General features: G+C 46.3%; 9 protein-coding genes across 9 annotated transcripts; 5 read left to right on the plus strand and 4 right to left on the minus strand.

Moving 5' to 3' along the window:
- Positions 1 to 155: 155 nt before the first annotated feature.
- Positions 156 to 1,670, plus strand: Triagg1_3369 (uncharacterized protein; the record flags this gene model as incomplete). Its single annotated transcript, XM_062897654.1, has 4 exons — positions 156 to 457; positions 528 to 580; positions 672 to 1,455; positions 1,523 to 1,670. 4 exons carry the CDS (start codon positions 156 to 158, stop codon positions 1,668 to 1,670), a joined length of 1,287 nt encoding a protein of 428 aa, XP_062757893.1.
- A 1,150-nt stretch (positions 1,671 to 2,820) lies between these two features.
- Triagg1_3370 (uncharacterized protein) lies at positions 2,821 to 3,180 on the plus strand (the record flags this gene model as incomplete). Its single annotated transcript, XM_062897655.1, has 1 exon — positions 2,821 to 3,180. One exon carries the CDS (start codon positions 2,821 to 2,823, stop codon positions 3,178 to 3,180), a length of 360 nt encoding a protein of 119 aa, XP_062757894.1.
- Positions 3,181 to 3,437: 257 nt separating this feature from the next.
- On the plus strand, positions 3,438 to 5,292 carry Triagg1_3371 (uncharacterized protein; the record flags this gene model as incomplete). Its single annotated transcript, XM_062897656.1, has 8 exons — positions 3,438 to 3,670; positions 3,723 to 3,770; positions 3,831 to 3,937; positions 4,060 to 4,202; positions 4,355 to 4,373; positions 4,426 to 4,701; positions 4,766 to 5,013; positions 5,068 to 5,292. The coding sequence occupies 8 exons, from the start codon at positions 3,438 to 3,440 to the stop codon at positions 5,290 to 5,292; spliced, it is 1,299 nt and encodes a 432-aa protein (XP_062757895.1).
- A 756-nt stretch (positions 5,293 to 6,048) lies between these two features.
- Triagg1_3372 (uncharacterized protein) lies at positions 6,049 to 7,101 on the minus strand (the record flags this gene model as incomplete). The annotated part of the gene is made up of 1 exon (XM_062897657.1): positions 6,049 to 7,101. One exon carries the CDS (start codon positions 7,099 to 7,101, stop codon positions 6,049 to 6,051), a length of 1,053 nt encoding a protein of 350 aa, XP_062757896.1.
- A 1,029-nt stretch (positions 7,102 to 8,130) lies between these two features.
- Positions 8,131 to 9,000, minus strand: Triagg1_3373 (uncharacterized protein; the record flags this gene model as incomplete). The annotated part of the gene is made up of 1 exon (XM_062897658.1): positions 8,131 to 9,000. The coding sequence occupies one exon, from the start codon at positions 8,998 to 9,000 to the stop codon at positions 8,131 to 8,133; it is 870 nt and encodes a 289-aa protein (XP_062757897.1).
- A 3,979-nt stretch (positions 9,001 to 12,979) lies between these two features.
- Triagg1_3374 (uncharacterized protein) lies at positions 12,980 to 13,464 on the minus strand (the record flags this gene model as incomplete). The annotated part of the gene is made up of 2 exons (XM_062897659.1): positions 12,980 to 13,286; positions 13,358 to 13,464. 2 exons carry the CDS (start codon positions 13,462 to 13,464, stop codon positions 12,980 to 12,982), a joined length of 414 nt encoding a protein of 137 aa, XP_062757898.1.
- A 1,193-nt stretch (positions 13,465 to 14,657) lies between these two features.
- On the plus strand, positions 14,658 to 15,245 carry Triagg1_3375 (uncharacterized protein; the record flags this gene model as incomplete). Its single annotated transcript, XM_062897660.1, has 1 exon — positions 14,658 to 15,245. One exon carries the CDS (start codon positions 14,658 to 14,660, stop codon positions 15,243 to 15,245), a length of 588 nt encoding a protein of 195 aa, XP_062757899.1.
- Positions 15,246 to 19,472: 4,227 nt separating this feature from the next.
- On the plus strand, positions 19,473 to 20,794 carry Triagg1_3376 (uncharacterized protein; the record flags this gene model as incomplete). Its single annotated transcript, XM_062897661.1, has 2 exons — positions 19,473 to 20,363; positions 20,432 to 20,794. The coding sequence occupies 2 exons, from the start codon at positions 19,473 to 19,475 to the stop codon at positions 20,792 to 20,794; spliced, it is 1,254 nt and encodes a 417-aa protein (XP_062757900.1).
- A 1,018-nt stretch (positions 20,795 to 21,812) lies between these two features.
- Positions 21,813 to 24,067, minus strand: Triagg1_3377 (uncharacterized protein; the record flags this gene model as incomplete). Its single annotated transcript, XM_062897662.1, has 9 exons — positions 21,813 to 22,147; positions 22,203 to 22,808; positions 22,862 to 22,910; positions 22,961 to 23,004; positions 23,061 to 23,191; positions 23,263 to 23,299; positions 23,372 to 23,478; positions 23,534 to 23,597; positions 23,668 to 24,067. The coding sequence occupies 9 exons, from the start codon at positions 24,065 to 24,067 to the stop codon at positions 21,813 to 21,815; spliced, it is 1,773 nt and encodes a 590-aa protein (XP_062757901.1).
- Positions 24,068 to 24,163: the final 96 nt, after the last annotated feature.

Consider the following 24,163-nt stretch of genomic DNA (forward strand, 5'->3'; position numbering starts at 1 on the left):
TCCATCATTGCTAAGCAAGTGTATTTTCCCCCCTCGTGCCTCTGACTTTGTCCAAACATATCAGTATCTGCATTCCGGTGGTCTCCCCAATATTGCATCATTAATCTTCATCATCACCTATATTTACTCAAATCATTGCTCAAACAATATTCAAAATGGGTTCCGCCGATGCCAAGACCTATAGCGTCACCTCGAAAGAAGAATTCTACGGACTCCCAACTTTCCCCGAGGCCGAGGGCAAAAAGTACTCTGTCATCGTTACCGGCGCCAATGGCATTACTGGAGCTCATATGCTCCGAGTCCTGGCTGAGGCTCCAGAGCGCTGGGGAACTATCTATGCCCTCAGCCGAAAGCCTCCAAGTGTTCGCATCCCAGGAAATGTCAAGTACCTGGCCATTGACTTTCTTGCGTCTCCTGAAGAGATTGCGCAACAGCTGAAAGAGCAGGTCCCTAAGGTGTAAGTTAACGTTAAATCCCTCTGGAATTTTAGACCAAGGCCGTAATTATTGGCTGACCATTCGCGGTAGGGATTATGTCTTCTTTGCTTCTTACATTCAGCCCCCCCCGAAGGAAGGCGAGGGTGTCTGATCCGACGATGCGGAGATGGAGCGATTAAACAGTGAGTACATCTTCTAGCCCACCGTTGCATTTCACCATTCTAACAACATCAGTGCTTCTTTTGTCCAACTTCCTGTCTGCATTGACTCAGTCTCAAAAAATCCCCAAGCGGTTCCTTCTCCAGACAGGTGCTAAGCATTATTCCGTTCATCTTGGGCCCCCTCTGAATCTAATGGAGGAGTCAGATCCTCGTTTCCCTGCCAAAGCTAACTTCTATTATCCCCAGGAAGATCTTCTCTGGAAATGGTCGCGTGAAAATGGTGTTGAGTGGAATGTCACTCGTCCTTTGTTCATTATTGGTGCCGTGCCCGATGCAGCAATGAACATTGCCAATGGACTGGCTCTGTATGCTGCAATTCAGAAGGAGCTTGGACAGTTTCTTGAGTTCCCTGGTGACACCTCGGCCTGGGACGCTGAGAAACCCTTGTCATCTGCGCTTTTAATCAGCTACCACGCTGAGTGGACGGTTCTCACACCAACCACTGCTAACGAGGCTCTCAATATTTCCGATGGCGGCTCTTTCAGCTACGGCAAGTTTTGGCCTGTGCTTGCTGCTGCTTACGGTATTCCATATAGAACCGCAGAGGTCGATGACGCCAAGTTTCAGATTGTCGACATGCCCATCTCCCCTCCCCCAAGAGGCTTTGGACCGGCGGGCAGGATTAGAATCGCCCGAAGCTTCGAGGCGTGGGCACACAAGCCCGAAGTCAGAAAGGCATGGGAGACATTGAAGGCACGACACAATTTGGCTCCTGATCCTGATCCATTTGACAAGGTGCAAGATATCTTTGGCTTGTTGGATGGTGAAATTCTTGGACCATGGGGAAGGAGCTTGAGGTAAGAGATATTCATAAATACATCCTCTAGAAGATGCAAAAAGGCTAACCAGTTAATTTCTGTATAGCATGAATAAGAGTCGAAAGCTGGGATGGAATGGATTTATTGACACTCACGAGTCAATCTTTAAGACTTTTGAGGAGTTGGCGGCTCTGAAGATGATTCCACCTTTCCAGCGACCAAAGGCCATTGAAGTTAAGTATTATGGCTATTAGGTATCTATTAATGACGAAAATATGGATGATGATATGATTTGAATACGATGTCTTGAGATTGTTGTCCGCTGTATATAGAATTTTCTCTTCTAAGATCGAATACAGCACGCTGCCCTAGTTCGGAAAGTTGCCCAAATAAGCCCAATACCCAGCTTTAAACGACCACTTCAACTTCTACACTGCATTACCGGCCAATTCACGATCGTTCCATTTGCCAAACGTCTAAGTGATTAAACTTGCTACAGGGACCAAATGCGTACTATTTGAGGCGTATTCAAATGATATCGAGCTTGTCTCTTGGTTGAAGAGCGTCATATCTATCTGGAACATATCTCGGAAGACCTGGAGCTGGATCTACCTACGTAATCACACTTTCGTGCGTACCTATTGATAGATGTCGCGACAACCTAGCCGGCGCTACAAACACCCCAATGCTACCAGTCACTACCATTGTATCAGGCAGAGGCAGATGATGGCGGTGAAATGAAGCGGAAATTGAAAGCAGACGCAACGGCATCGTAACGTTAAAAAGAAAAGAATGAAGGTAATTGGCTATGTGTTAATGACTAACGAGGAGCTCACAGCCTCATCGTACCCAATTGCTTTTCCCCCCAATCATTCTCACAAGGCAGATTCCCCGCAGCGGCGACATATTCTAACACAAGTCAGCCTCATAGCCAACCCAATGTACCACCGAAACGGATCACATACAGACACTGGTACCTTTGATAATATAGAGGTACATGTACATGTAGTGAGGCACTGCCCACACACCGACTAGGCTCTGCGCAGCCATTGTGCCAGCCTGCGGCATCTATATCCAATTCTGTATCTCAATGATGAAATTTATGCCTCGACAGCCCTCCGGCTTTTGGCCTTTTTGCATTTCCAACACTCAATAATAGCACCACAACCTCAATACGCTCAGTTTTCTGCGCTTTGCGCCGTTTAGGGCTCTGTTTTGGAGCGTATCCTCTCCGATTGGCACCAGCAAGCAACGGATCTGTAGCTACACTTAGCTGTACCGGCCTGTGAGCGAGCTTTGGTCACATATTCAAGACATCTCTAGACGTCTGAATCTGTCACCCAGTGTTTGCGCTCAGTTCAAGGAACAGCTGAACCACTGCTTAGGAATCCTATAGATTCCACTATGTCATATGCGTACGGGTACGCTGTCAGCGACGTCATTGCTGTATTGGGTCTCTTCGAACGAATAGCGATCGAATTGCGGAACTTCAAGAATGCACCAGCGCACTTCCAACAACTCGGTGCAGAGATTGATCTTCTCCAGAATGCGATGAGGCATGCCGTTCGCCTGATTCCACAGAATGACGCTCACCGCGAAACCCTCGAACGCGTCAGAGCCATTGTTATGCACTGCCTGACGCCTCTACAAGCGCTGGTCAATAAAATGCGGACTAAGGAATCCAGTCTGGGGCACTTTCGCCTTTCGCACATCGAAGAGCTTGAGCAACATTGGGACTCGAATTCATTGGTCAATGATAGCTAAGCAAGATATCGATGAAGTTCGCATTACTATGACGTCGGAAACGGTGGCCATCAACATGCTTCTTATTGCCCAGTCATTGTACGAATATTTTTCCGTACGTGGTCAAACGGAAGCTAATAATACTTCATGGCAGGGCTCAGATAAGGCAGCTTACGGACTGCGTTCAGGGTATCGGGGATGCCCAATCAACACTTATAAAAACACATTCCGATGCCCTTATTAAACAAACCTCCACAATATTGAGCTTAGTATCGACAATGCCGGACACGATCGCTGATCTGAAGCTCACAACGACCATGAATGAGAAGAAGCAATCAGAGCAAGCACGGATATTGGAAGATGGGTTAGCAGTTGTTACATCTCATGTTGACTCTCTTTCACAGATTGGTGCCAAAGTTTCTGGCGTACTCTCTGTGTACACAACTTCCATGAGACGCTCTGTCAAGAGATTATTGTCTTTGATGCGAGACATCAAGGCGCTCTTTGTTCTGTAATGTTATGACAGACTATCCAGTGGTCAAATTTACTAACTCGTGTCCCAGCTTGGCCGCCTATTCTAGGGACATTCTGGAGGCTGTTGGTGAGAATACGTAGGTTTAATCGCCTCGCAGCTAAATGTTTGAACATACTCCATCGCTGACTTGATGCAGCCGTGCATTACTCAACATAGCCTCCCAGATGAAGCGAATTGTCCGTGCTATCGAGGCCATCCCACTCCATCTTACCCTTGACATTGTTCGATTAGATGATGCCCTAGGTGAGAGTTGGGCTCTACCATTACAAGCCTGTCAAAGTTGGGAGGTTAGTGATTTGACCCTGTCAGCTCCACGCAAAAACACTAACGCAACAAGTCCTTCCGTAATTTGCTTTCGGCTGTAGTCTACACGAAGGATCGGCCAGGTGCGAATCGAATTAGTAGGGGGCAATATGCCCTCACTATGGCAAATGGTGGAACGGAGCTCGGAGCCCTCAACTGGGAGAGAGTCATCAAACCAGGACTTCACATCGAGCAGGCGATGATAGTAACTAGAGCCGGTGGCTCCACAGAGACTTGCCACGAATGCAGCGATCGAAACTCAAGGATACTAATAGAGGATCATGACAAATCGTGGTAAGCATATATCGTAGGTTAATGCTTGTGCTGTTACAGAGAAGCTGATGGCTCCCTAACTAGTTCCACATGCGGGCGGTGGGTGAGCAGACACAAACACCTTGCAGAGCCAGTTGTAAGACTACTTGGTACAGCAAACAAGTTGCCAGGCACGTTTTACTCGTCAGGTCTGGAGTTGCCTTCGATGCAGCCAGATGAAGACTTGAAGCACTTCCGTCGAGTCCAAATACGCAAATCTTCGGAGCCAATTCGGGATATCAATACTGCTAAGGCGATATTGAGCACAGACTCTATGAATCCGACCGCTAATACTTTTCTTGCCCTTCGACTACTTCAGGATGCACAAGACTCTGGAAATACGGCGTTACTTGAAACGGCCATAAGACATTTGGAAGTTGCTATCCCGTCAGGTACGTGCATCGAAGCCACTCCATATATTTAGCTTAAGACGTTTTATTTAATACCTTGTTTCAGACAGCACGGCGGTTGACGCTTGGTATCTTCTCGGAGAGATATATATGGTCCTGCAGGAATATGGAAAAGCCCACGAAGCATTTCAACAAGCCGTGTACAGGAGCAGCCCACAGTCCCCGCAAATTTGGATATCGGTTGCCACCCTGTTCTTTCGTGTCCAGCAATACCGCGACTCACTTGACGCTCTTTCTCGCGCTACACGGTTGAACCCGAGCCTTTACCTGGCATGGTATAATGCAGGCGTCGTGGTACGTGATATCGTTCCTACTTTGAATTCTAAATTGCTTATGGAAAACAAATAGTATGATGTGAATAATCAGGCCCAAGATGCTTACGAGGCCTTTCAGATATGTCTAGAAGTGAATCCGCATTTACCAGATGTCCAGGCGCGGCTTGACGTGTTGGCTGGGTTTCAAAACGATGAAAAAAATGTACCCGATGATCATAAAATTACAAATATATTACAGTGCGACGTAATGGCGACGGTCGATGAACCAGGCCATGTTGGCGTTTCTGAAATTGTTTAATCCTATGATAGAAGCGAAAAATGACAATGAAAGAGCAAGATGTAATAGCAATAGGCCATTAAACTATCAGATGATACCAAATCAAATGGCAAGCTAGATGTGAAGGCATTATTTCGCGATACAGAACTATTGCACGAGTATCGCTTAGGTGCCGGGCGATAGTAGCACGTTTTGAGGGATCGACTACACCTACTACGCCTCTCTTCAATACATAAGGCGTACTTGAGATTCAACAGACAGTATTCCATCATTAATCGATGTCTTGATCCAGGGTGCTAGCTTAAGAAGCAGCTCTTGGACTGCTTTCTTTATAAAGTTAGCTAAAACAAGAATCCCGAAATAAATGTCCTGGGAACAGCAGCACGCACAGTAATTCAAGGTAAAGGCTAAAGAAGATGTTACTTTTATTATAGAACAGCTATAATTTGAACGAACATAAGTATGTACGACATAATTCAGGCAACTGGTGGCTTGTTAGCCAGACTAAGTATCCGAAATGAGACAGTCTAAATTGATCACACAACGATCTCCTAGAAGCATATGCCCAAAGTGAGCTAAAGTAGTCGCGATTGTACGTATTTCATAGTAGCTGTTGATCGGATATTGTGGAGGCTTTCCGATAAGAGTTGATGGGTTTATCAGGACAAAGTAACTCGCACTTTGGGAGCATCACATCAAACATGACAGTAAGATCTAGGATAAACTCTAAGTTGTCATTGAGAAAATAGCTAATCTAGTGCAGTTACAGTTTCTTCCTTAAGCCTTAGCAACCTCGAGATACTGGCTCACCAAGCTCTTGACCTGCTCGTCAAACCCAGCCAGCTTAATACCAAAGGTCTCTTCAGTCTTCTTAGCATCAAGGCGAACAGTAAGGGTCGGCTGCTTTCCAGTTGTCTTCAAAAGTCCTTGAGAAATCGCCTCAGGAAAAGACTTCTTGATCACCTCGAGACCATTTTCCCAGACCATACCATCAAGGCCATCTCCTGCGGCCACGAATGCCTGGTTGCCGGGGATCTTAGGATCAAGAGCCAAGACATGAATCTGGGCGGCATCATCAATGAGTACCGAGTTGCTGTTTGATGGGACATCAGATTGGCCACCACGAAGGAAGTTCAACAGGACTGAATTAGTAGAGCTGGACTCGAAATCCTTGACAGTGGTAGCCAGCTCGTCGGCACCAAAGATCCAGCCAGGAAGAATGCTGATGAGGTCAAAACCGGGATTGTTTCCCTTGACCCAAGCCTCAGACTCGTTCAACGCAGCAGCCTTGCTGGCGCTGTAAGCCTGAAACTCAAATCCATAAGGACCTTGGTCGACGGGAATGCGGAAGTCAGCGTCGAAGATCTTGTCGTCGCCCTGGCCGAGGTAGTAGTGGAAGGGGGTGTTTGCAACGATAGAGCTGGTAATAACGACACGCTTAATGGTGCCGGCCTTGCGGCTGCTTTCGAGGAGGCCAATTGTCGATCGGCGAGCAGCCTGAACGAAGAACTCTTCATATTGCTCGGGGGTGGGAGGAGCTTCACCACCGAAGGTGGGAATGGGAGATGCGCAGTGGATCACATAGGTCGCTCCCTTGACTGCCTCATCAAAGGCGCCTGGGACTTCCATATCCTCAACAACGGCGACGGAAAGTTTCTCTTGGCTGGGGTTCAAAGCCTTGATGGACGGCGAGTTGAGAACCTTTTTGGCCTTGCTTTCGGATCGGACCACGATGCGGACATTGTAGCCGGCCTTGAGAGCAAGGACGAGGACTCTGAATCCCAGGAAACCAGTGGATCCGGTAAGGGCGATAAGGTTATTGGCAGCCATTGTTTATGATTGAAGATGTAAATATAGCAGATATGATTCTTTTTGATGTTGAGATGATGTGGTTTGTAGATGATGTGTGTGATGAAGTGGTTTTTTCTCTGTCTATTGTCGGGGATCATAGGAGTATTTATCAATTTACTGTCAGGACCGAAACCTTTCGTCGCCGTGATTTGAAATGCCGTCGAAGAGAGTCTATCGTCAAATTAATCAGCCTAGAGGCTTTACTAGATTGATTTATACCATACCTATCCATACATCACATTTGTCAGGGTCATTCCAGATCGCAGTCTTCATCCAAGTGACATTAGCATCCAGCTAGTGTTCGAGTGCTGACATACAAAGACGACGCTTGTGGCGCGAAGGATCGGTGGATCAAGTTGAAAAAATTGCCTATTTGAGCAACCGCATCGCATGGCAGCTAAGATCACAGCAGGGGTTGAGTCCCGCTAGATTAAGCCGAATAGCTCCAAAGGTCTGCAGCCGGGCGAAGTTGGTTCGAACTAGCACCAATGGCCTAATTCGGTTTGAAAGAGATGTCATTTACTATACCTACTCGTACTTCTCATGCAGTTGCGTATCGTCTAAACTAATCCGTTTGGCTGTTTCTAGGAAAGGAATCCTTCAAGCTATCCAAGTGAATTGGAGGTTCCATCAATTCCCTCATAGGTAACTAATACGCATCTAGCGGTCCTTTGTAACTCGGCCCTTGGTAACGTTCTGAAATTACCTACTATCAATAACACAACAGTTGGATTCTGAAAGGCATCAGCGTCAGGAACTTGTGTCATCTTACTGTATTGCGGTACTAGATACGACATTTACGAAATTGTTTAGGCTAGGCATTATCCCCATAGTACAAGAAGAATTCCGCCACTATTAAAGGATAAAAGGTTGACCATCTAGAAGCATATGAACTTGTAGCTTAGAAAGTAAATTCAGTTATGGACTCTATATATTACTTAAACTCAAAAGAAACTACACAACCTATCATTAGATAGACTTGCGCCTTAGAGAAACCCTACTTCATACTCAAACGTCTAAGAACTGGTTGACTAAGCCAGAGAACTGGCTTGCATACTCGTTCAAGAACCCATGTCCCACATCCGGGTATAAGTGGAGGTGGGCATCAGCGTTCGTCAGTCTCTTGAACATGATCCAGCTGTTGACTGTGGGGATAATGATGTCGTTGTCGCCGTTGGCCACGAGGACGGGGATCTTGATCTCGGGCAGGCGGTTGTATGAGCCCTCAGATGCATACTCAGGGTTTGTCCAACGAAGAACAGCGTCGATCTGAGCCTTGGTGCTCTCAGGTCCAACATAGTCAGACCTGTTCTGGCGAGCTGTTGTCATTCGCTTCCACCAGTTTCCGCCTTGGGATTGCTTATTGGGCGTCAGGGAGTAAAAGCCCTCCAAGAAGCCGCTCTGCTCCTCTGCATCATTTGAAGCCGAAGCAAGACGTCCAAAAATGACCGGATCACCACCCTCAATGCCTTCACCGGCACTGGGGCCAGTTCCGGCCAGGATTAGCTTGCGAACAAGAGTGGGATGGTTGAGCGCCACCATCTGAGCTGCAAAGCCGCCCATGGAGAAGCCCAGCAGGTCGATCTGAGGGATTCCAAGCGCCTTGACAACGTGGGCCACATTATCAGCCCATCCGGCATAAGTGCCAGGGACTGTGCCGTTGCTTTTGCCAACACCGGAGTTGTCTAGAAGAATGACTTCACGGCTAGCCGCAATGGGATCAATCAACTCAGGGTCCCAGTGGTCAAAGGTGCCTCGAAAATGCTGAAGAAACACTAGAGGGGTGGTGTTCTTGGCAGGCGAGCCAAAGCGAAGATAGGCAAATCGCGTGCCGTTTGCCTCGACGAACTGAGGCTCAGCAGTTGCGTAGGATGCCATCTCGTTGTTGATATGGGCTGCTTAATAAGATATAAGTGATAAGAAAATAATGTCGTCGACCTTGAACAAAAGGTAGCTGAGTGTTGAATGCAGTTTGACTGTGGAACGAATTGTGATGACTGTACTCGGTGGGGGATGCTGGACGTCTTATAACCATCAGTCTTTACACGATACAACAATTATCAATACGCAAGTCTGTACTACGAGCCTCCATTCAATACTATTCATCACCATTACAGCGCTTACCAACCGAGCTAAAGACCCTCATGACAAAGCTACTCGTGCTGAACCATCCAGTTCTAGCAAATGCGCAACTGCAGTGGCGCGATCCTCCCAGCGCTAGTTCGTAGGACTTCCTCTTTTCACAAGCGCTAAAATAGCTTTGACAGGTCGCCACCAGGCCACTCCGAATAACCAGCAAAGCCCATTTCGTCTTTGACCCTCGCAATGTCGTTTTGAAACCAAGGACTATACAAGAGCTTGATGAATTGTTATTATAGACGGCACAAAGAGGCTATCAGTTAATGATTTGGTAAACCTAAAGCATGGCACGACGCCAATATCTGCGTACATGTAAGCAAAGCCCAAAAGTCGACAGCGATAGGAGCCCTTCTCAACTCCTACTAAATAATTGCCTTGTCGGAATGGCCTCAATCAATTGATTCTGGAGTTGCGTGTTGTCGCTTCTTCATCCTGATAGGCTACTCAACTTGATACTGCCAGCATTCTATTTCTGAGTCTCGTTTACGCCCGACCTAGAACCTCGCAGACTGGAGCTGAATGATCGCCAACTTAACAAGGGCGGCTTGCGACTTCAACATTTCCTTATTCAGTTGCTGCTCTGCATCTAGCCCTACATCTCAACAGGAAATACGTGTCCGGCACTCTGCATTAGCTGGCTGTTCGCCAACTCGATTAGCTGCATCTAGCTGTGTTTTAGGCGGGCCTAGTTGCGGGTGTTAGATACTTGATGAACTCAGCTGTGTAATCAGCCTATTGCTCCACACAAATAACCTCAATATCTAATACTGGTAAGTACAGGCACGGAGTTAATCAGCGCAAAGAGCTCCATTGTGACAAATGTCCACAAGTCATTGGATTCAGCAATACGACAATTTCTGTGTTCTTCTTTCTACTTCGAAAGTATCCGCTTCACTTAATGAGAAGTACTTTGCCTATCCACTTTGGTATCCTAAACGAGCCTCGGTGGTAATTACGAGAGGAATGGAAGACGAGGCGGATAACGTATAATCGGTGCCTAAAGACACTGAGAGTAAGCATAACGCCTACCAGAAGAGCCATACTCCATAATCAGCTTTACGGACAGACAAAAACAAACGGATATTGGTGAGCTCGTTGGTTCGACCAAGTTTGCCAACCGCATTTTGAGTTCATCATTCCCTCCCGGATGTGACCAAATTATTCTAACATACGTCCTGAAAAAAGACGACATGTGTTCTTCATCCAAGGGAGCGAAGCGCTTCACGCGGCCCATAACCCCTGCGTTGATTAGCGGGCTTTGCTTACCCAGAACAACATTGGCATTGTCTAGACAACAGTATCATAGCCTCCACGTGTCCTGAATGTTAATGTTAATGTAATGGAACTCGTTCACTGTATTCACACGTCGGGCAAGTTGTGGGTGCAGCCCTGACGGGCCGGTATTGGCACTTTAAAGCTCGCTTTTACGAATTCATCACCAATGGCCGGGCCCAGATTGCTAGTAGCCATGATAGAGGCTAAGCCAGCCGGTGTTAAGCTTGGGGCAGGAAGGGCATAGGTTTTCTTACACCAGCTACAACAGCCTTGCTATATTCGACCTTGCTCAATATTTCTGTGAAGACTTGAGCTTCTGTAATAGTGGGATCCTTTAGAGCACGGCTCTCTTACTAAAACTGATCATAGGTATGCAGATTGAGATAACTAGTATATGTCAACCTGAGGTAGGTATAGATAGATATAACGATAGAACATTAAAGATGGTAACTTGTGGTAACATTTACTTTACGGAGTGAGTGTTCTGACACGTTCAAGTGCTGCTTCTCTGAAATAGAATTTAGACACCCATTATTCGCTTCATGGGAATGCAGAATACAGTCAGGCTAGGTATACAACGTTAGCCACTACAAGAAATGGCAAAATTATCTGGAGAATAAAGCCTCAGGTCAGACAGTCCTGCTGGTCAATTTCTCAGGATTTGTCGTGCATAGGACCATAAGGCACCAATGTCTTAGCATCTGGCAAAAGTCTCTCTGATATGGGCGAGCTTGCATGAAGGGCATCGCACTTCGCTTAGAAAGTTGAAGATTTGATATTTGGTTATACATTATATCTCCTCTCATTAGTCACTACCACCGGTCTCGGCAACCAAACGGGATTATATTTATAGTTTAAAGAAGAATCATATATAAACCAACTTTAATTGAAGATTAATACTTTTCATTCAATTCATTCAGGTAGAATAACTTAGTCCAAGTATATACGTACCTCTGTTTACATGAAGAAGTAAAATACATCATAACATATCACCATCCAAGTAAGCTTCTACAAATAACTTCTACAAGTACCTATCCAATTGGTACCTAGCAACACACCGACAGATGAAAATTAGCCCCCAATCTGAAACACCAAGTAACTCATAATCAGGCGGGGTTTCTGAGTTGCGAACGCGTGGCTGCTTGTAACGGGTAGCCTTCCAACGCATCCGCTTTCTTGGCGAGGAATTGGTAATTTTGATGTGACATCCGCCGCTCATACACCCTTCTATATGATAAACTGCTGACCACTCAGATAAGTAGGTAATGGGTACATGTATTTGTACATCCAGCGCCCTACCAGTCCATCCGATCAACGTGTTCAGCATGTTTAGCACCTGAATCTTGTCGACGACTCTCTACGAGGACTTGATTTTCCGTATACTTTCCTCTGCGTTAGATATGATGATCTCACTTACCCAGGTAGTTGTAATTGGTTGAGCAGACTCGGTACACCAGGTGATGCAGACCCTTGGTCATTATTGCCGCATGTTGTCGCAGAGATCGCCAGCATGTCAATTACATCAATTTAGTTTGTCATGAATTACACGACATCTGTCCCCTGTTAATGAGTAATCCTGTGTAAGCCACGCTTCCGAATTGGTGACACAGTGTGTTGTGAGTGGACCATCTCAGCTCTACCGGCCATGACAGACGATTGATGTTAAGAATCGACTGTGTCCAGTCTGGCTCTTCCCTAAGCTTGTGAAACCCCCCTTTGCCCTGGCCCCGAAGGGCGCTCGTAAATGGTTTTTCCGGCCCGCAGTAAGTTCAAATGTTGACTGATGCTCTATTTAAGACAGTAAATTAACGGCCTATCCGACCTCCCTGAGAGCCCCTTTATTCATTGGTGTGCTTGAAGGCTACATGTAGTTGATTAGTGCCCGAAGGCGGGGTGTATTGGTGTTACATGTACCTGCATGTAAGTGGACGGGAGCTAATGGATGGGTGTTACTCTAACTGGATGGCCAGCAGAGAGATTCAAACCTCCGACCTTGCGAGCATGTCTGCCTTGGCGATACTCCCCCAAAGCTAAGCCTTTGATTTGCAATGGATTTCACAATAAATAGATTTTGAGATAGAAGGCTCTACGACGGAGATGGTGGTGAACCTATTATCGCCAGCGACTAGTGCTCCTGCTTCCCTCCGGAAACGCATCATTATGTTTACATGTAAGTACCTATGTTGTAATAGCCAGTTACGCCTTGTCTCCAAGTTCCACCCTTGATGTGATAGCATAATACAGAAACGTGTCGTAATATATCACAAATACGTATTCAGACAGAATAGCCACCCAATTGCAAATTAGACGGCCGATACCTCAATTTCATTCACAAAGCTTATTACACGGGATATCAACTGCACATCTTATATTTGTCTTGCTTCACACTATCTGGGTAACATAAGCACGACAAGTAGAACTTCTGTGTGTACCCATCATCATATCAGTTCTGTGTCCAGGTTCCGGTTCCGGTTACGTCCGAACCTGGCCAGATTGGCATATTGAGAGGTCCCGTGATTGTTGGACCATTTGCGACCATGAGCGCCACGTCGTCCGGTCCAATCAGTCCATTGAAATCTCTGTCAGTGGTCAAATCTCCCTCACTGCCATAGGTCAAGGTCGCCTGGTTGGACGCAAATGCTTGTACAGAGGGGGTAAAGGTGCCGCTGAAATGATACTCAATATCATTGATGGTAAACGTAGCGGCGAACTGGGTGCCACTGGGGTCATTCTCAATGAAACCGGTTGCACTAGGCATCTATGTAGTCAAGTCATTAGTCACGGGTAATTGTTCGAATTTAGTTGATCAAAGTTTTCTCACATTGATTGTGTTGCGTATGCGTACGAGTAACTTTGAATGGCTTTGGAGTTGTATGTGTAAATTGTTCTGTTGTCTGTTGAACTAGTGGGATGCTTTATCGAAAACATGAAAGTGAGAGTCGGACCACGGGGAATATATATACGAAAGCTCGCCACAATGGAATAGACTTTAGGTCGGACGAATATCTAGAGGATGACGAGTTAAATGCGCCAGCAGCAGCACAGATGGCGCAATTTTCTCACCGGCTGTGAGGCGATCTGCCGAACACGTAACTACTCGTATGTATATGACTATAAGTAGGTGATGCGCCTTTTTCTTTTACTGGTTGTAAGGTGATATTGTTGCCTAACACATTGATACTCCTATATATATTGCTGCAAGTATATGGAGGTGGTGCTCCAATTCCTTTCACCGATTGTAGTACGATAATATTGTCTAACGCGAGAGTTTATTGCGGCTGAGAATCCTGAAACATCCCTTATGTGTATCACTATAAGTGGTTGGTGTGCCTTTTCTTTTTACTGATTGTAAGGTAATAACATTATCTAACACATTAATACTCCTATCTATATTGCTTTACGTAGTTGCTGCGCCTTTCCCTTTCACCTGTGATGAGGTAACAACATCTCTCCTGGGCACGGAGGATGAACTGCCTAAGAACTAACATTGGAACTATTGCCATTGGACTGTTGTTTAGTATCTGCGCGCGGAGAGGCGTTTCTTGACATGGGTTCTGAAAGGGGTACTGTAAAACTTATACAAATGAAATGCTGTCATAAGGGTCGTTATCTTACTATTCGACGAGCTGTAGTATTTCGTAATTATATGTATTCTGCTAGGCTAAAGAGAGCTTTTAGATCAGCATAATATTACGGATTGAAAATCCTCATAGTAGTATTTGAGCTAATAAAGCTTGTATTTTGTTAGCCGAAAGTAGTGTGATCAACTAGTTTATACTAAATAGTAAAAGGCAGTTCCTTAACGTGATAAAATGCTTATGATTTACGTCAATGAAGTAAATAAGGTGCTTGGCTGGGGCGTAGCCTTCCTCTGATTTAACCGTCGCAGCTTTACTGAACCTCTTAATAATAAATATAACCTCATTCAATCAATTACGTGATTCCCACACCTAATAGCTTTACTTAGCCACTCACACATGCCACATGCATTACAGCCCACACAGCAAACGTTGCTAGTTCTACCATCTCCATGCAGCATCAAAGTGCTCCTACACAATTAAGCAATCAAAAATAAACTTATCAACAAACTGTTAATACCACACTATTTAGGTATTCACGGAATGTTTGCCTCCCAGCATGTCTATTCTAGTATTTCGTCTAACCTTATGAATAAACTCAATGAACGACATCCTAATATGAACACATCTCTCATGCATCTCCCAGCCGATATGATGGCCACCTATGATGGTTACACCGTGGCTTGGATCAATACTACTGTGATATCATCGCTTACCGCACGGTTGATTTTCGACAACAACCATAAGATCTCTAGTCCAAATGTTCCTGGAGACTTCAATGCCTACTATTTCGGCAGAATGTGGAAGCATAATGTCGTCGTATGCTATTTACCACAAGGAGACGAAAGCACATCAGCTACAGTGAAGAAGAGGGTTGAAAATATGCTAAGCATCTTCCAAGGAATCCGAGTTGCTGTTTTGGTGGGCATCGGGGGAGGGGTCCCAAGCGATCAACACGACATCAGACTTGGCGATGTCGTGGTCAGCGGCATCGGCAGTGGGCTCCCGGGCTTGATCCGGTACGAATATGATATCACAGTCAGGGAAAATACATTCCACCTCAATCAGTCCAATATCCCAGCATCTGCCGCGATAGGAGAAGCGGCAGGGGGCCTTGGAATCAACCGATGAAGGATGCTCCTATCAGAGACAAACTCGCTTCAGAAGAGAAGGTTCTAAACTTTGAAGGTGAGGCGGGAGTGATGATGAGCGTCTTCCCGTTCTTTTTCAACAGATGAACATAGCAATAATTTGAGTTTGTGACAGGGATATGCAACGGCTGCAGCTTCTGCATATACCAAGGGCTTTCAATACGCGTTATCTCCTGAGTGAGTCAAGGCCGAGGAACCCGTGCGACTTTTGTCAGCACCGCCAGGCACGGCTGAATGCATCCTGACCTTCAACGATGGCGTTATTTGGGGGCCTCGCTCATGCCACGACAACACGACAAAGCTGAGAGACGCCCTTTCTGCTGTGGACCCTCGCTTTCAGCTTACCCCTCGCGCCAAGCGCAAGACGATCGAAGGTCTACATAGTCTATTAGCATCATGACCGGCGGCCGCCTTTCTCTAGACCGACTCTCCACTCACGACAATATGACCGAGCTATGCCAAGTCATCAATGGCTGTCCAGGTTCTGAGCCTACCTACGTAGGTAGGTAGGTAGTGTTACGAACCACTCACCAGACGAGCCTAACGGTGACGTGTGCCAGGGCAGGTGAGCGACTCAACCGCAGGATTACTGCAGTCGGGTCCGTGATTGAGGTGATCGCGCGGGCAATCAATCGAGCGGGACAGTTGATCCCCATAACTAGACAACTATACATACTATATATTTGCCAGACCGCATGAATGAGAAAGTGGGATAGATTTGGCAGACAGCTGAAATGAGCTCCAAGAAGGTCTGGAAGAGAAATATCTGGGTGACTACCAGCGGAATGTTTACAATGCCACCAATGGCATGTCTGCTGCAAAGCACAAGTATCGACAAGATCCTGTATAGTGTGGACTAGCCATACTCAACTACCGCACAAAGTAAGGCTTTGGTGGAAGAGCTTCGAGAAAGTGGGCTAGTCACAGAGGAGGAGTATTCTAAGATTGCATTTAAAAACACCGAGAAACTTCCCAACTTCAAGATGTAACGAAGCAGAGCTACAAAGACAAGATAGTTCCGGGAGTAAATCGACGACTAAAGTATTTACGATTTCATTCAACCATAGCAGTCAATTTATAGATTGTCAACGTGAGATCAAAAATGTAAGTTAAACTAGTCATTCCATTTGCAAAAAGCAAACAGCCAATCAAGATCCCAAAAGGAATGGCAGGGCCTTGAAAGAGTTGTCGGCGCATCCATGCACCAACATCGTGAGCGAATAACCATTCTCCTCTCATTTTTCTTGCTTCACGCAGACTCAGCAAGCCTTCTATGCTTCGAGCGTTCGACTCCTGCAGAATTGGATCCAACTTACCCCTTTCCACGATTGTGCCCAACATCTTTTCTAAAGTCGGCCGGTCTTTGTAACATTTGCAATTTTCCAATCGCTCTCCCGAGTGCTTTGAGTGATTGATAGATCTGGTGGTACAACCGAAATTTTTGAAAGCTCCAGTGCAGTAAAAAGGGGGCTGCTGCTTCTAGGGACCCCAACTCTCCTTTGGAGTATATTCTCGCCCTGTCAAGAAAATTCGAAGCTGTTGAGTTTTGCGAATATTGAAGAGGGGACGAGAAGTATTGCTTTAGTAGCCCAGTCGATGAGTATAAAACAAATATGACACTACAAATTTAATACTAGCAGTAACAACGCAGAATATGTAATTAGACCAACCTATTCAAGATGCTTCTTGGCCAGCCGAAACTATCCCACACTGACCCTACATCCCCAAAACACCAACCAGACCGCATATCGTCCGATATAATTGTCCCGCCTGCCCCCCCTTGGCGATGTCCTACCTGATACGTACTGCAAAACCCGGCCAAGAAGATACGAGGTATGGGCCAGAAGCCTCACATTTCCCATATTGGATAACGCTGGCGAGGCCAGGGTAAGATTTGGCTCAGATGTTGGGACCTGAGAGTAAGGTTAAGACACTACTTCATGGAAGACTTTTGAGGCACTCATATCTTGTTCCCACGATGTCTCATCCGAATGAAGCTCCGTATTTTCGTGTGACTCCTTCATAGACAATGGCCGTTGCGGGCACCCGAGAGCTACTGCGCCATTCTCATATAAGTCTCAGAGACAAGACAATGAGCACCATGACGCATCCCTCACCGTTCCATTACGAAAATAGCCCACCAAAGGCGTCTCTGAGCTTCAAGGGCTATCCAATTGTCTGCTGGAAAGGGGGACAACTTCTGCTATCGATGCCGAGGACAAGAAGGTATCGGATACAGGTCCCTAGGTGGTGTATGCACCAGAGTAGATTCCATGTCCAAATTCATAAAGCAGAAGCAGAAGATAGGCTTGAACGATGGCAACTGTAACAGGTCCACTAAGCTCGGCTCAATAAAGGCTGATTTTTTTGCCAAGTACTACTTTGTTGCTGGATTATTTCCCAGAGGTGCAAGAACTAGATTGTTCATGCATGCAAGAAGTAGAATATCTTCTTCATTAAATTAGCTGGTCGCGGTTGATTGCCATCTTTTCAGATAGCCGCGTCGAATAAACGGCAGCCAGCGGTTAATTGTATTTAAGTAAGTTTCAATGTGTTGCGCCAAAAGCTGGTCATCGAAAACAAATCTGCATAACTCTAGACCAACAACGATGCAAGTAGAAATTTCGGATGACGGTTATTCTAGAGTATTGTAGTCGAGAAAGCTAATAATAGCGGGAACAGAGCAAAGATGGACTGTTATTAACCACAGGTGAAGCCGAGCCTGCGGTTTTGCTGTCCGTACCATAAGGCTGACCAAACTGGGACGAACACTGAGCATGGGTTCTTTGTCCCAGTTAGCAGAAACAGGTTCACTTAACAGCCCGAGTTGAAGGAAAGGAAGAAAATCTAGTGACTACAACACTTGCCTTAGACAGTAGTAGCAAATTAGAAACCCCCGGTCACATTTTTTCTTGCGCGCTCGGCAGGTTTTGCATGACAATAGCGATTTCATCCCCGAAGTTCTTACGAAAATCAAGATTTAAGTGGACAGCTGTAGTTCGAATATAGCCTCATGAGCAACTACCAGGCGATTCTAAGGTAGACAATGAGATGAAAGATACGGGCGGCACTCTGATCCTTTCTAGGAACACAACGCAACACAGCCATGTGCGAGTGCCGAGACCATACAAAATAGCTCACTTGATCCTGTACGCGGGTCGCTGTGGACTGGATAGGTTCAGCTACGGATCAAATACTCCAGCCAGGCCCCAGCCCAGTCGGGTGCACGAACAATTTCCCCTGGACTTCCTTTGAAGCATTTCGCAAGTTGAATCAATAACTCTGACATTCCTTCTATACAATCAAACGTGCCTTCTAGTGCCGGTAACCCAGGCACCAACGCTTAGTCCAGTGGAGTATTATGTGAGTGACTAGCTGCACGATTTACACCAGTGTTAGCTTTTGAGGCCACAAATCGCAATTATCCCGCCACGTACCTGTTTCATAGAGCACAATAGAAGGGACATTATGACCGATGTCATAGAGTCTTTTAGAAAGTTATTTGCAACCTAGGTGTATATTCATTAGCGAACAGACTCCTCGAATCGACATTACCTAACAATAATTTTCACCTCACCGCCTGGGAATGTAGGTTATTATGTACTTCGGTGTTTTATAATTCCAGTTCATAGGTTATCGTTCTCTCTCTTGCCCCGTACTTCATCAACATTTCTTCGATAACAGATGGCCAGATTTATTTGAGAGTCTCAATCTGAGTGTGTGTATTGCAGCTCATATTATTTAACCAAGTTGCTGGTATTGTAGATCCGTACAATTAAGTATACATGGTGGAAAAGTCGAGCCTTAATATGCTCCCGTAAAAACCAGTCCCTGGTTGGCGAATTAGTAGCTGAAGGGTGATTATTGACGAATACCAGATATTGTATTATTTTATACACCGAACTCTTTACCAGATTTCAAGAGAATAATCTTCTCTGATGGACAATTTTAAATAAGAATGTTTCTGCGACAGCTCGAATAGTTTACATAATAGTCGTTCAGCCTAAACTACGAACGGCATCTTTGTTCAGGTTAACCAACATTAATTCCGAGATTGCGCCCTTTGAAGACGCGATGGAGTCATACTTAGTGACCGACTTTCGGCGTCAATTATTTTTTTCTTATAATCTGCCTTGCCGTGAATTTTCTTCGTTAATTTCTCATGCATTTATCACCATAAAGCCCTCTTTTTACGCTGTTTAATACTATGTCTGCCACCGTCGTGCTTGAACTAACCGACAATCAACGCCATGATCATCACAATACTAACAGTGTCTCGACTCAGGCTCAGATAATCGGCAATGTCTCATTTCTACCGAACCAGCACGAAGCAATAACCACAGCAACTACCCAATCTGAACGTCTGCATACTGTTCGATCTAGAACAGCAAACACGATCGATAGATCTAGCGATGAGATACACGACCAATCGTCTCGGCTACCACTTCGGCGCCTCATTCCCGCATATCTATGTCTTTCAATTATCTACTTTACTTCTTCGCTGGACATTAATTCAGTTGCTTTGGCCCTGCCGAATATCGCCAGTGACCTTGGCGCCGGTAGCAGCATTACCTGGGCCGGAACGGCCTATTTGATGGGCCAGGCCGCTTTTCAACCTCTGTACGGTCGACTATCCGATATTTTCGGCCGTAAACCGCTCTTGATGCTCTCCGTCGGCTTTCTCGTATTCGGCGACATTCTGTGTGCCAATGCCCACAACCCTGCTTGGCTCTACGCGTGTCGTGCCATAAGTGGCATTGGCGGTGGTGGCATCAGCTCCATTATAGCAATCATTGTCAGCGATCTCGTGAGTCTTAAAGACAGAGGCAAATACCAGGGAATGCTTAATGCTTCTATTGGTGCTGGATCAGCGGTAGGGCCGTTCATGGCGGCAAGCCTGATACAGAAGACAAAGATTGCAGGGGCTGCGAGTTGGAGATGGATCTTTTACATCCCCCCAATCCTAGCATGCGTTTCTGCAGTGGCTGCCATGGCTTTTCTACCACTGACTTCTGTTACGGGGAGCTGGAGGGCCAAGGCAAGACAAATCGACTGGATGGGTCTTGCGGCGTCTCTGGTAGCGCTTCTTTGCATTCTGGTGCGCAGAACTATATTATCACATGGGCTGCAATATGTTCCTACTGACGAACTCTTCTCGTATTATAGGTACCTCTCAATCTAGGCGGAACCTCTTGGCCATGGCGCAGTCCTGAAGTAATCTCCCTCATGATTGTTGGCGGCTTTGCAGTGGCTGCGTTCACCATCATCGAGACAAGATATGCACGCATTCCTCTCATACCTCTTCGGCTCTTCACCAACAGGGCCACCGCCATTCTCCTCGTCCAGAGTGCTTTCTACAACATTGTATGGCAGGTGGACATGTACTTTTTACCAGCATATTTCCAAGACGTTCGAGGATTTAGTCCCTTGCAGGCTTCTGCGCTGATGTTACCTATACTTTTGTTTTCGAGCGTTTCTGGCGTTTTGTCCGGCCCGGCCATGACTATCTTTGGAAGGCAAGTCAAATAGCTCACATTTGTGTTGCCCATGTTGAATGTACGAATGAGGCTGATAGACAGTAGTTATGACTACATCTACCATCCAGGCATAGCCTTGTGGCTGTTGGGTGCTGGCCTAAAAATGTTGTTCCGCCAAAACACCAGCGTTGGTGTTTACTTGGGTGCCTTACTAGTTGAAGGTTGGGGTATTGGATGCGTATTTCAGCCAGGTATATTCCCTTCAGTCATATATATGCTTCTGTGTGACTAGGCCATCGCGATTGCTCACCGCATTTAGGTCTCGTTGCCCTCCAAGCACATTGCCCTCCTAAAGATCGAGCAGTCGTGACCTCGACGCGAAATCTCTTCCGAATGCTCGGTTCAGTCATTGGCATGACAATTGCAACGGCTTTGCAGACTGCGATCACTCGATCAGCTCTACCTGATAATGTCCCAGTTTCAGTTCTCTCGCAAGTGACAAGAGGAGTAACGCAATCCGCTTGGGACCAAGACATATCCAATGCCAAGTTCAAGGGGTTCCAAGCTGTTTTTGCTTTGGAGGTTCCGCTCATGGCACTCTGTTTACTTGGCTGTTTTGGTATACCCAGTGCGCCATTGGTAGGAGATCACGATACCGAACAAAGTAGTACTAGATGATGTGTCGGTAGCGTTGTGAAGAATGAGGGCAAGCCTAATGATTTGGTCAAAAACATCGAGGCAACAGAACTCTTCCGGTCGATTTGGCTGATCTCGACGACATACCGAGGCCAAAACTATACAACGGCTGTAGTGTAGAGATTGCTGAATGGTATTGTGGCCCTGAAGGTGTAGTGGCAAAGAAGATCCAGTCATGCGAGGCCACCATCGAGAAGACTGCCACTACAGAGCTAATCATGTAAAAACGTGTATAGTTGCTACAGACTATGAAAAGACGCAGCTTGATCGCTACGGTGTACTGTACTTGGATTATAATACGTAAAATGACAATAAAAGCTATACCACAATTTCTAAAGTGTAATGCCATGCATTTTTTAGTATAATAAATGCTTTTATGACTCGGCGAAGCGACTGCGGGCTCGCAGCTTGGGTCCGAATTTCCACAGTCCAAACAGTAAAATGCAGCAAATGATGTCTAAAAACGCAAGCAAAGACACTCCCCAGTGTATTCCCAGGTTAACAAACATTGGTCGCGAGAACATGATGGCGGCGGCCGCGAGCGTTGACCGGGCAAAGTCGTTTGCCGCAAACAAAGATGCCGAGTACTTCGGGTAGGTGAAGGCTAGATACTGAAATATACACGCAATGATGGTGAATGTGCCGACAATGGACATTGACAGGCCTATAATGGAAGCAATCCAGTGAACGCTTGGGCGAGCCGTCCATGCTGTCGTTACATGTTAGCACATCACTGCCTCATTCTGCTTGTCAAAGTCACGTACCAAAAAGAAACAGGCCTGCCGGAAGCCAAAAACATGCGAAGAGTGCCGGTACTAGACGGTTCTCTGGAATTCCAAATGCCTTGAACCCTTCGGTTTGAAACGGTTTGACGACTTGGTAGTGCCAACCCAGGACACACAAGGTACACGCCACAAACAATCCCGGCAATACGCCCAAGAATGGGAGTCCAGAAACAGAAAAGTCAAAGTGGTACGTTTCCGAGAAGACAATGGGAAAAGCCTCGAAGAAGGAGTAAAAGATGGCGTAGACAAGACCGGTGTAGACGGTCGAGAAGAGCACTGAGGGATCAAGAGCGTTGATTTCGACAGGCTTGATGATGGCCTTGTACAGGATATCCTTCATCGTCAGGTGCTGTTTAGCGTGGTCAATCTCGACTTGTGAACGGTATGCTTGGTTTCCGGTGATTCTTCGTAATCGCTTTGCTCGGTAGTACAGGATCGTGGCCGACGACGTCTCGGGTACGAGGAAGAAGAAGCTGATGAGGATCGGAGCACTGAGCCACAGCATCTCCCAAGATACCCAGTGCCATCCTTTGACGGGAGCGCTAAAGTTTGAGATGACTGGTGCCAGAGCAGGGCCGAAGACAGCTAGGTAGTTATTAGCATTCGAACTCGTTTGGCATTTCGGAGAAGAAACTTACTGGCTGCACCCCAGATGATCAACAGATACGGGACATGGATGAGCGGGTACTAAGATTGAATCAGTCGAGATCAAATGGTATACGCTTAGATTTACATACAACATCACTCAGTGAAGCGCCTCCGGTTGCAAGGCATGGAGCACCTGTTCATTCCATTAGCGTCAATGATGGGTTTTAATGGATGTTGTCGTGTAGTTACCGAAAACACCAGTCAAGAACCGAAGGACCACAAATCCGGGGAAGTTATCCACAACGGATGCCGGAATCCATAGAATGGTGAAAATGAAGAGCGTGATGATGTATGGAGGGTTTCTTCCAATCGCGGCGATCCTTGAAATCTGTTAGTTTCCGTGTATCTGAGCCTGAAGCATGGTTAACTAGATCTGAGTCGGAGGCCTTACTCGCTGAGTGGAGAAAATAACATGGCACCCAGGCCGTCTATATCGCCAAGTCAGCTATTGGGCATTCTAGGAAAAGATGGCCTTCACTTGCATCCAAAGACGTATAAACAGAGGGCTAGTGAAGCCACTTCGATGCTGACGCCAAATCTCTGGACAACCTCGGGAACGGCGCCGACGTAGATGGAGGAGCCAAAGTACACGGCAAAGGAATAAATACTTTGAACAATCAGTCTTACGATTCCGATTGTAACAAATTCGATTGTCTACTTACCAAATTTGAAAGGCAATAAAGCCTTTTTGAAAGGCACTCCAATTTTGCGGGTTATCGGGATCATCTAAGTCACGGTTACTCAATCATGTCCGACACAAAACAAAACCAAGTTGGCTAAGGGAAAGGTGTCATACCAGTCGTGTACCAGTCGACTACTATCATCCCGTCGCTTGTTTGCGTCGGCCTAATAGCGCGACTCTCCGTTCTATGCGCCTCATGCTGGCTTTGCATAGTAACCACCCTTTCAATAGGATTCTCCGTGTTGTTATTCTCCAAGTCTTCATCGGATCCAGAGGTTGGAACATCTCTCGCAGCATCTTGATTATCTCGCTTGTCAGAACCAAGTGTGGCAGCATCCTCTAGGCCGGCATTCGAAGGAGCGGATTGTTCTGCCTCAGCTTCCTTCGGGAAGGGAACGGAGGTGTAGTAGGGGTGCGTAAACCCTTCTTGCTCTTCGGGATATCGGAAATACTTATTCTTGGTGACGAATCGGACAATCTGCCCAAAGGGCGAGCCACGTACCATTCCGTACATTGTTGAAAAGTGTTTGGGTTGCTTAGCATAGGGCTGCAACTCCATTGTAAGAACACTCCGTGGTTCTTTATATGTCCTCCTCATCGAGCTGACGGA

Source organism: Trichoderma aggressivum (assembly GCF_033847375.1).
Source record: "Trichoderma aggressivum f. europaeum strain CBS 100526 chromosome Unknown scaffold_009, whole genome shotgun sequence".
NCBI classification, from domain to species: Eukaryota; Fungi; Ascomycota; class Sordariomycetes; order Hypocreales; family Hypocreaceae; genus Trichoderma; species Trichoderma aggressivum.